General features: G+C 45.8%; 1 protein-coding gene and 1 long non-coding RNA gene across 4 annotated transcripts in view; one reads left to right on the forward strand and one right to left on the reverse strand.

Annotated features, from left to right (window-relative positions):
* The window catches only part of LOC126078246 (uncharacterized), a 562,403-nt gene extending 554,135 nt beyond the window's left edge, over window positions 1-8,268 (reverse strand). Inside the window, exon 1 of the long non-coding RNA XR_007518010.1 lies at window positions 8,199-8,268. This is a non-coding gene — a long non-coding RNA (uncharacterized LOC126078246). The remainder of the gene's footprint in view (window positions 1-8,198) is intronic.
* On the forward strand, window positions 6,106-9,764 carry LOC126073968 (popy Class I histocompatibility antigen, A-1 alpha chain-like). Of its 3 annotated transcripts, none has more exons than XM_049881337.1 (8): window positions 6,107-6,242; window positions 6,511-6,780; window positions 7,027-7,302; window positions 8,027-8,302; window positions 8,405-8,530; window positions 8,933-8,965; window positions 9,101-9,148; window positions 9,317-9,764. In XM_049881337.1, exons 1-8 carry the CDS (start codon window positions 6,179-6,181, stop codon window positions 9,319-9,321), a joined length of 1,098 nt encoding a protein of 365 aa, XP_049737294.1. In that variant the 5' UTR covers window positions 6,107-6,178; the 3' UTR covers window positions 9,322-9,764. The 3 variants fall into 3 exon arrangements, with proteins under 3 accessions (XP_049737389.1, XP_049737294.1, XP_049737355.1); XM_049881398.1 differs by having other exon boundaries at window positions 8,405-8,518; XM_049881432.1 differs by lacking the exons at window positions 8,933-8,965; window positions 9,101-9,148; window positions 9,317-9,764 and adding an exon at window positions 8,675-8,745 and having other exon boundaries at window positions 6,106-6,242; window positions 8,405-8,518.
* Window positions 9,765-11,119: the final 1,355 nt, after the last annotated feature.

Raw genomic sequence — 11,119 nt, forward strand, 5'->3', positions numbered from 1 at the left:
TTCCTATCGTTCTTTCTCTGTCCTCTTCAGTCTAAGCTAATGGGTTTTCTGCTCTGGTAATTGGTTAGATCCATCAATCATAGGCCTAATCTCTTTAACAAAAGGTTGTGTAGCTAAGTCCTTGATGAAAATTCTAGACCACATGTCCTTAGTTTGTACAACAGAATTTTTGTTCATTCTGCATAGTTCATTTTTAAGTCCATCTCTTTCCTCTTGCATTTTACTGTAAGTGGCAAAGAGAAACCACACGGCTCCTTTACGATCTTGCTTAGAAATCTCCTCAGCTAATATCCACATTCTTCACTTACAGGTTCTAACTTCCATCAAACATTTGAACATAATTCAGATAAGTTCTTTACCACTGCATAAAAAGCATCACCCTTCTTCCGTCGTCTACTCACATGTTCATCATTTTCTTTTAAAGTCTCACCAAAAGCACATTTAACATCCACATTTCTAGCAACATTCTGTTGCTGGCACCATACATATTCTCTAAGACTTGACTATAGGTCTCCTCACTTCCTTCTGAGCCCTCATCAGATTGCCTTTGGAGTCCATAATTCTACCAAGTCTCTTCAAGGCAATCTAGGTGTTTTCTATTAGGCACCTTAAAACTCTTTCATCTGTACCCATTACCCAAATCTAAAAGTGCTTCACATTTTAGGTATCTGTTAGAGCAGCACCCCACTTCTCGGTACCAAATTCTGTCTTAGTTACCTAGTGCTGCTATAACAGAAATACCATTAATGAGTGGCTTTAACCAACAGAAATTTATTTTCTCACAGTTTAGGGGGCTAGAAGTCTGAATTCAAGGTGCCAGCTTTGGGGGAATGCTTCCTCTGACAGCTCTGGAGGAAGATCCTTGTCTCTTGGACCTTCTGCTCCTGGGCAATCTTCCTGTGGCTTGGTGTCTCCTCCCACTTCTGCTCTGTTGCTTGCTTATTTAATCGCTCTTGCATTTCAAAAGAGATTGATTTAAAACACACCCTATACTAATCCTGTCTTATTAACATGACAAAGAAAACCTTTCTCGAATAGGATTATAACCACAGATACAGGGGTCAGGAATTTACAACATATATTTTTTTGGGGAGACACAATTCAGTCCATAACAATGTGTGGTTATTTTCTTAGGATAAATCCCTGAAAGAGAAATCTTTGTTTCAATATGTAAACACATTTAAATTGTTGAGACATTTTGCAAAATTGTCCTTTAGAAATTTTGTACAAGTTTTTCATCCAATCCACCTCTATGGCAGTTTGTTTTACCTACCAAAAAAAAAAAAACAAAAACCCAGTGCCGTCAAGTTGATTCCGACTCACAGCGACCCTATAGGACAGAGAGAGTTTCCAAGGAGCACCTGGAGTATTCAAACTGCCAACCCTTGGGTTAGCAGCTGTAGCCCTTAACCACTACACCACCAGGGTTTCCATGTTTTACCTACAGCCTAGCAAATACTTTTACTGTTTATTTTTATCTTTTCCAAGTTAAATTTTTATTCCTATTTCTTATTCCACATTTTTATTTTTGCTCGCATTGATTTATTACTGATATATTTGTTTGACATTTGCATTTCTTCTTTTCTAAACTGCTTTCTAGTAAGGTTTGATCATAATTGGGTCTGTTAAATGATAAAATACTGAACTGAAGAAAAGAGAGAAGAAAAAAAAAAAAAAAAGCTGCCTGGCCATCCAGGAAGTGATCTGCCACTCACACCTACACTCCAGGTTGTTAGAAGCTGGCCTGGCACTCAAAGCTAGGCCATGTTATTCTCCTGTTGGACATAAATCATCTCATAAGACACCAACATCAGACAACATCACTCTGAGACCATTCTAAATTGAGACAAAACCAGACCACTTCATAATTTTTAATGTTGTTACCAATTATAGCTTCATCCTCACTCTAGCCTGCCTTCCCTAGAGATAAGATTTATTGAGATCCCCAATCATGGAATTGCCCCAGCTTCCTGACAGTACCCAATCTAGAGGCAACTCTGATTCCTTCTCCCTCCCCAGTTGACTTGATGGCAATGGCTAAAATCACCAAAGTAAAGCCAACTCCATATGAAGATGCCCTATGGTTCCCTGTGGTGTGCATTCTCTCTTGCCAAAACATGTAATAAACACAACTTGTTCAACTACAGGTACGTTCCTGTAGTCTTTGGTGGTCTTTGGCTGAAAGGCACTGGCATGTTACCCTTTTGTTTGTCAAATTGTTTATGTGTCTTTGAGTTTGATTATGGGCTTATATTTGTATATTTGCGAGTTTGTGTTTGCCATAGAGAAGTTTTTAATTTTTCTTGAGTTTTTCAACTTTGTTTCATGCTTAGAGAATTTTTTTTTTCACTCCACAATTGTAATATTTCATGTACATTTTCATCTAGGTAGAAACAATGAGGAAAAGGGGTCTGAGGGTGAAGGGAAACAGAGAAAACATTTGAATTTGAGAGAAGTAGAGAGAAATAGGTAAAGAATTATAAGGTAGTGGAATTCTAAGGTTTTAAGTTCATGTTTCATAATTTACAAAATACATCTACAGGGCCTACAGGGTATTTGATATATGTGATATTCAATAAATATATTCTCTTGGGCTAAGTGAAGACTTGTTTGCCTTCTTGAGTTCACCAGCTTAAAGAAAACAATCACACCATGAATCCCAATATTTAGACGAGGATTGGCACTAGGAATGAACATTTGTGAATGCTTGAGGCCTTAAGGTGATAAGTCATGTTCTGGATAATGTCTATAGACTCCAGTTATTAAATACCTATTAATTAAAATTTTGTGGGCACTCTGTATTTTAAGGATATGTCTGAGACCCATGTAGAAAAATCCATGGCTTTTAACTAAAGGTCATTTTAATACACTTCAATCTATAAATCACGCAGTATTATTTTGGGGGAGAGATTGAAAACTCAGAACACCCTAGATATGTACTGTCAAATACAGTAGTACTATCCAGTTGTGGCTATTTAAATTAATAAAATGAAAGGTCAAGTGCTCAGTTGCAGTAGCCACATTTCAAGCATTCAGTAGCCACCCCTGGCTAGTGGCTACTGTGTTGGACAGCACAGATATACAATACCTTTTTTTTCATCACAGAAAGTTCTATTGACAGCACTGTTCTTGATGGTTTACGGCCCTCAAGTCAGGTGCCTTAGATTCATTTATAATGAGGGGCCCTTATTATCTCTCCCACAGATTGCATTGCATCAGACTTCCAACTGTCGGGGATATGGATATACATTAAGCTGGTGTGTGACATAACCAAAGCACATCATGAGTGAATCTCTATCTGGTGTCTTCAGGCACAAATGTTCCCAGTTACAAAGAGGAAACATCATTCCCTCCACCTCAGTTTTCTGAATGAGCACATTCTCTGTCATTAAATTTTCAGGGGGTAAGTTCTTTTCTAGAAGAACCCATGGGAAGAGACCTAAGCTAAGCTTTGGGAGACAGTCTAGCTCAGGGAGAGGGATCCTGGGAGGTGAAGAGGAGGCAAAGAGGCTGTGGCCATTTAGTGGACTCCCTGGTTTACTCAGAACAGCAGTTCTCAAACTGATCTGTGGAAATCTTAGAGTCACTGAGAGCCTTTCACAAGATCCATGAAGTCAAAACAATTGTTATAACATTACAGGCAATCCCCAGGTTACAAATGAGATCTTTTCCTAAATGTGTCTTTAAGTCTAATTTGTAGGTAAGTCAGAACAGGTGCATATGGTTTCTATTGACAGTCAGTTAGTCAAATATTTGTCTTAGTATACAGTATACATTTTACCTTTCTATGCATATAAAACACTTAAGAAACACTTGTAAATACACTAAAACATCTTAAACACAAAGGTCAAAAAGTAGTGCAGGCATTCCTTATTATGAACCATTGTATGTAACTCAGGTAGGCTTTACAGCAGTCCATTCTTAAGTACCAACCAAAAACCAAACCTAAACCCTTTGCTGTTGAGTCAATTCCGACTCTTAGCGACCCTATGGGCAGAGTAGACCTGCCCCATAGGGTTTCCAAGGAGCTCCTGGTGAATTCGAACTGGCAACCTTTTAGTTAACAGCCGTAGCTCTTAACCACTACGCCACCAGGGTTTCCTCTTAAGTACCAGTTGTCCATAAATCTGACATTCTTAACCTGGGGACTTGCTGTACTAAGAAATTTTTAGTCTTCCTCACTGTGTTGATACTTGCACTAAGGAAAATCAGCTGTGAACTTAGCAAGGCTCAAGACTGTGTCATCAAACTTCAGTAGTAATTGTATTCTTCACCTTCATCTACTTGCAGGAAGATAACAAGAGCAAAACCAGCTTCACTTAAAGATGTACTGATTGAAGCATTAAAAGATATTAACCTTATTAAATCACCATCCTCCAGTGCACATCTTCATATCCTATGTGATGAAGTGGGAAGTATATATAAAGCGCTTCTACATTCCAAAGTATGATGTTTGGCTCAAGGAAAATAATTTGTGATCTGAACTAGCTTTTTCTTTTTTTTTTTTTTAATGGAATATCATTTTCACTTGAAAGAAGGAATGAGAAACTATCTTGGATATTGGACACTTTCTTGGAAACTAATAATTAGCTAGCCTGTCATTTTAAGAGAGCCAACTGATAGTATTGTCCTCAATGATAAAATGGAACCTCTCAAGAGATGAGAATATTAGAAAACTTGTACCCACCGCAAGTTTGACAGCTTTCTAAACTTTAGAAATTTTTCTGCTGGGATCAGTGGTAATACTAACAAATGTGACTTTTTGACATTTTGTAATGAAATGTGTCAACCCTGGAAGAGCTGCACACTCAGTGACCTAATGCATCACTTCAAAAAATCATGCATTAGTGCAAGATTCATCCAATGTGCAAGATGGCCCTGTGGGTTTTAATGAACAGAATACAAAATATTCAATAATAAGGTTTCCGATCGCAACTAACCTTTAAGAAACTACTGCTTCGGTAGTTTTAGTGAAGTATCAGAGGTGAACACACAATTACTTGGAAATGCTATTAAAAATACTCCTCCCTTTTCCAAGTTCATATCTGTGTGACACTGAATTTTTTTGTATCCACCTCAACCAAACTAACAGACTGAATGCAGAAACAGATACGAAAATCCCGAAGTCTTCTACTGACACAGATGAGAAAGAGATGTGCAAAGACGTAAAATGATCCACTCTTCTCACTACATTGTTTTATTCTGGAAAATATTTATTTTGCATGAAAACATACTATCTCTGTTAATGTTTAATGGGTTATTAATATTATTTTAAATTAATTTAAAATTTGAATTGTTTCATTTTCTCATATGCTTAAGATGGGTAGCTATAACCCACATAAACAAAACCTTTCAGTCCCTCATTAATTTGTAAAAGTAATAGAAGTTCTAAGGAGCCCTAGTACCTTAATAGTTAAGCTCTTGTCTGCTACCAAAGGTTGGTGGTCAAAGCCACCAGCTGCTTCACAGAAGAAAAGACCCGGTGATCTGCTCCTTCAGATATTACAGCCTAGGAAACCCAAGGGGCAGTTCCACTCTGTCATGTAGGGCCGCTATGAATCCACTCCAGGGCACAAAACAAGAACAACATAAACCCACCCACTGCCTTCCAGTCGATTCGGACTCATAGCGACCCTGTAGGACAGAATTGAACTGCCCAATAGAGTCTCCAAGGAGCACCTGATGGACGTGAACTGCCAAAGTCTTGGTTAGCAGCTGTAACACTTAACCACTATGCCACAAGGGTTTCCTCTATGAACAACACAGAAAAAAAAAAAAAAAAAAGAACAACACAGAGATTCTGAAATTAACAAAAACCTCTGACTTAAGCAGGTCTTGGTCCAGGACTCAAGGAGACAGTGCAGCAAAGAAGGGTCGGTGCAGGAGACGGATCAGGGCAAAGTCCCAGGGCCCGGGCAGGCACTCAGGTCCGATGGCGGTGTCAGGGGTGGGGTGGCCTAGTGTTGGGGATTCCCCGTCTCCCCAGAGTTTCGCTTCTCCTTCTCACAACCTGTGTCAGCTCCTTCTGCCTGGACACACATGACGTCACCCCAGTTGTCACTACAGTTGGGTCTCCGATTTCTGGAGCAGCCAATCACCGTCACCGCGGTTCCGGGTTGTAAGGTCGGTTCGGGGCGGCCCAGACGCAGATTCTCCCTAGAACCCCAGTACCCGGGTCATGGCGCCCCGGGCCCTCCTCCTGCTGCTCTCGGGGGCCCTGGCCCTGACCCAGACCCGGGCGGGTGAGTGCGGGGTCGGGGGGGAAACGGCCTCTGCGGAGGGAGGAGCGAGGGGACCGCTCGGCGGGGACGCAGGACCCTCGGGGAAGCCGCCACCGCCCAGAGCCCCCACCCCGGCCCTACACCCCGGCCCTGCTCCTCCCGCCGCCCCTTCTCCGTCCACGAGCCCCTCACCCCTCACCCCTTCTCCCCTCCCCGCCCCGATCGACCCCGGACCCGGGCCCGCGCGGGGAGGGAGGGGTCGGTGGTCTCAGCCGCTCCCCGCCCCCAGGCTCCCACTCCCTGCGGTATTTCGACACCGCTGTGTCCCGGCCCGGCCGCGGGGAGCCCCGCTTCATCACCGTCGGCTACGTGGACGACACGCAGTTCGTGCGGTTCGACAGCGACGCCGCGAACCCGAGGATGGAGCCGCGGGCGCCGTGGATGGAGCGGGAGGGACCGGAGTATTGGGACCAGGAGACACGGAGCGTCAAGGGCGACGCACAGAACTACCGAGTGAACCTGCGGACCCTGCGCGGCTACTACAACCAGAGCGACGCCGGTGAGTGAGTGACGCCGGGCCCGGGTCGCAGGTCACGGGTCCCCTCGTCCCCACGGCCGCGTCGCCCCGAGTCCCCGGGTCCGAACCTCACCCCGAGGCCGCGGGACCCGCCCGGGAAGAGCCGCAGAGATTCAACCCGGTTTCGTTTTCAGTTTAGAACCGTTTGGGCTCCGACCAATGGCGGCCCGCCTGGGGTGGTGGGGGCGGGGCTGACGGGGGCGGGGCTGACGGCGGGGACTGGGTCAGGGTCTCACACCATCCAGGTGATGTACGGCTGTGAAGTGGGGCCCGACGGGTGCCTCCTCCGCGGGTACAATCAGCACGCCTACGACGGCGCCGACTACATCGCCCTGAACGAGGACCTGAGCTCCTGGACGGCGGCGGACACGGCCGCTCAGATCACCCAGCGCAAGTGGGAAGAGGCCGGGGTGGCCGAGGATGATAAAGCCTACTTGGAGGGCTTGTGTGTGGAGTCGCTCCGCAGATACCTGGAGAAGGGGAAGGAGTCTCTGCAGCGCGCAGGTACGAGGGGCTGTGGCGCCTCCCAAACTCACTTTGAGTTGGGACTGTGTCCACCCTTGTGGACTTTCAAAAGGAAAATGGAATAGACGCCAAAATACCACCCCCTTCTCTGGGAGTGGAGAGTGAGGAGTTACACCATATTTCCAGATCCTATACCAGAGACCAACCCTGTAGGGTCGCTGTGAGTTGGAATCCACTCGACGGCGGTGGGTTTGGTTTTTTTTTTTTTTTTTTGGGTGGTGGTACTTCCTCAGAGGAGCCCTTCTTTCAGAGACAGTTAAAAGGATCCATTCATTCTAGGGATAGATTTTTTTTTTTTTAGAAGGAGAGATAATTCCTGACTGATCGGAAGCTTTCTTTGATCCTGGAATTGACCTTGAAAACCACCAGGAACTTTTTCTCTCAAGTCTTGTTCTCTGCGCCATACCCAATGATTTTGGAGGTCTCATTCTAGCTTTTCTGAGTTTGTTGGCCTCCACTCAAGTCAGAACTAGAAATCCCTATTCTCAGACACCTGGAGCCTTCTACTCTGGGCTTCCTCACCCTACTTCTAGAACTTTCCAAGGAATAAGAGATTATGCCAGATACCTGTTCCAGGCTGGTTTTGCACTCCCTCCCCTATTTCACTTGTCTTGACCATTTTCAGGATGGTCACATGAGCACTGCTCAGGTAGCCCATGGGAGGTGATGGGAAGTTCCTGAATTTTCTGACTTATTCCCTCAGACCCCCCTGAAGCACACATAACCCACCACACCATCTCTGACCGTGAGGCCACGCTGAGATGCTGGGCCCTGGGCTTCTATCCTGCGGAGATCACCCTGACCTGGCAGCGGGACGGAGAGGACCAGACCCAGGACATGGAGCTTGTGGAAACCAGGCCTGCAGGGGACGGAACCTTCCAGAAGTGGGCAGCCATAGTGGTGCCCTCTGGAGAGGAGCAGAGATACACGTGCCATGTGCAGCATGAGGGGCTGCTCAAGCCTCTCACCCTGAGATGGGGTAAGTCGGGGAGGCAAAGATGTAGCCCCTTCTCGGCAAAGCAGGGGTCCTTGTGGGCACAGCAGCAGGGTCACGGCCTCTCACTTTCCCCTCCCTTTCCAGAGTCCCGTTCTCAGTCCCCTGCCATCATCATGGGAATCATTGCTGGCCTGGTATTCCTTGTGGTCGTTGTAGCTGTGGTGGCTGGAGCTGTCATCTGGAGGAAGAAGAGCTCAGGTAGAAATAGGGGTGAGGCCTGAATTTTCTTGTACCACTGCAAGTTTCAAACCGCAGATAGGAGTTTGCCTGCCTTCTGCCTCTACTGTGAAGCACCATCCACACGCTGCACATACCCAGTCTGTGTTGTGTGCTAACACTTATTCTTTTGTAAAGCACACGTGAACATGAAGACAGATTTTTTCACCTTAATTCTGGTGATGGGGACCTGATTCCCACAGGGGAAGGTCCCTGCTGAGGACAGAGCTCTAGGAAGGTGATGGGTCCAGTCCCTGCACATCTCTTCTATTCTTGTTTCCTGATCCTGCACTGGGTCTGTAGTCACAGTTCAGAGGTCAAAGAAATGGCCAACTCTTCTAGAGCCTTATGGTTCTGCCTCCTTCTAATCTCTCAAAGGATGTTTTCTTCCCACAGGTGGAAAAGGAGGGAACTATGCTCAGGATAGAAGTAAGTATGGAGGGGTGTGATCCCTGAGACCCCTGGGATAGTGTAGACGGGATCCTGTGGGGAGTCCCACCCCACCTCCTTTAGTCTCACCACCTCCTGTGGGCTCTGACCAGATCCTGTTTTTGGCTTCTCCAGGCAGCAACAGTTCCCAGGGTTCTGATGTGTCTCTCTTGGCTTCTAAAGGTGAGATCCTGGGGGCCTGACATGGGAGAGGGGTTGGGGCAGAGGGGACACAACTTGGCTATGGGCATTCTTTGTATTTGGACATTTTGAGCATGTGGTGGACTATTCAGTATGTCAACACTTAACGGTGACTGACCCAAACTTGTTCATGATTACTTTCTTTCGTAGCTTGAGATGGCTAGCTGCCTTGTGTGGGACTGAAGGATATAAGATTTATTCACCCCCTCCCCCCGACTTGGCAACTTCAAGAACCCCTGACTTCTCTTTCTGCAACTGGTGTCTGGATGTATCTGCGTTCCTGTCAGCATAATATGAGGACATGGGGAGACTAGCCCCACCTCCCTACCAGGACCCCCTCCGCACACTGACCTGTGTCCATTCCCTGATCCATGTTTCTGATCCAGCAGAGACAGGGCTGTGAAGTCCCCATCCCTGTTGTAACTTCCTGTTGCTTTGAGCGGCAATGTCTCACTTCCCTGCTGGAAATGACAATCTGGATATTAATTTGTTTTTTCAAAATCTTGCTATGAAGTGTGGTTGATGGGTCAATTAAAAGAAAGGAAAATTCTGAAAATTTCAGAGAGGCAATAAATGAACTCTTAATAACCTTCCAGAATCCTGTGTTTGCTGTGTTGAGTCTTTTGCAGGCAGAACAGGAGAAGGCCATGGAGTAGCTGAGCTTGCATGGGGCCTGTGCCCTGATCATGCTCAGTACTTCGTGGGCTTTGACACGGTCACCTCTTGGCTGGGTCATCTTCACTGCCCTGTTGTCCTTGTCTCCTTAGTAGAACCTTGTCCCACCAGGACCTGTGATCACAGGAACTCAGATATCACCTGGGCCTTGTCCTGTCTCCAGGACACTGGACAGCTAGGACTTTGTATGGCTGGTCAGCCTAGACTCAGCCCTGGCCCAGCCCTCAGCCATCATCACTGTGTGGTTATCTTTATGTCTTGTTTGTTGTAGAGGATTATGCCTGTTCTTGTTCTTGTGCATGAGTTCTTGTTCTTGGCCCATCCTCGTCTGGGTAATCGCATCTCTGACAGCACCAGGAGTTACTTTCCTGTCATCCCTGCAAGGCCCAGGGTGACCCATGCACACAGGACTCTCTGTGGTATTCAGAAACAAATTTTCAGACTACTCCACCTCTTTGCCTCCTTCTAGGACCATCCTTGGGTTATTCTTTCCATTTTTCCCCTAACCTCTTTTTAAAGAACCAGATTCTGGAATTAGCAGAGAAGGAGGATCTGGTAACTTCTCATCATGATAAATTCCTGTTGTGTTTCCATTTTCTGCTCACCTACCTTCTCTCCCTGCTCTTCGGTCTATAATCCTAGTGCTGGCTCCTTCCAAACTGATGGCTATCTAAAGCAGACTCTCATTTACACTCGCAGTTGATTGGAAAATAGGGCCCCTAAGCCTAGGATTGTTCCTTTCTGAAGATGGAAATGAACTTGTGCACTGTAGTGAGCAGGGGGATGGATGAGGAAAGGAGGGAGGAGAGCCGCCCTTGTGAGAAAAGTCCAGGCGGCATTAATGTCAGTGTGAGTGGATGTTGTGCTATAGCTGCCACAAAACAGCATGTGGTCTGAGGTTACATTGATAAAGACACTGTCTTTAGGGAGGTACTCTACACTACAGAATCATTCATTCTACTGATACTTGCTGAGTGCTGGCTATGTAACACTGTTTTTGCATCTGGGAAACATAAGTGAACTAAAAACACAAAAATTGTCAACCTTCTCGATCACGTGTTCTAGTGGGGAGAGACAAGCTATACGAGCATAGAAATAAGGGAAATGTTTATATCAGAGGGCAGTAAGTGCAATGGGGAAGGGGACCCAGAGTGTGGGTGTGTGGGGAGAGGGAAGACAGCTGCTGTACTAGGGTGATAAGTGTGGGCCTCCTTGAGAAGGTGACCTCTGAGGGAAAATTTGAAGGACATGACAGAATTAGCCATGAGGATGTCTGGA

The sequence above is a fragment of the Elephas maximus genome, chromosome 1 (assembly GCF_024166365.1).
Source record: "Elephas maximus indicus isolate mEleMax1 chromosome 1, mEleMax1 primary haplotype, whole genome shotgun sequence".
Lineage (NCBI taxonomy): Eukaryota > Metazoa > Chordata > Mammalia > Proboscidea > Elephantidae > Elephas > Elephas maximus.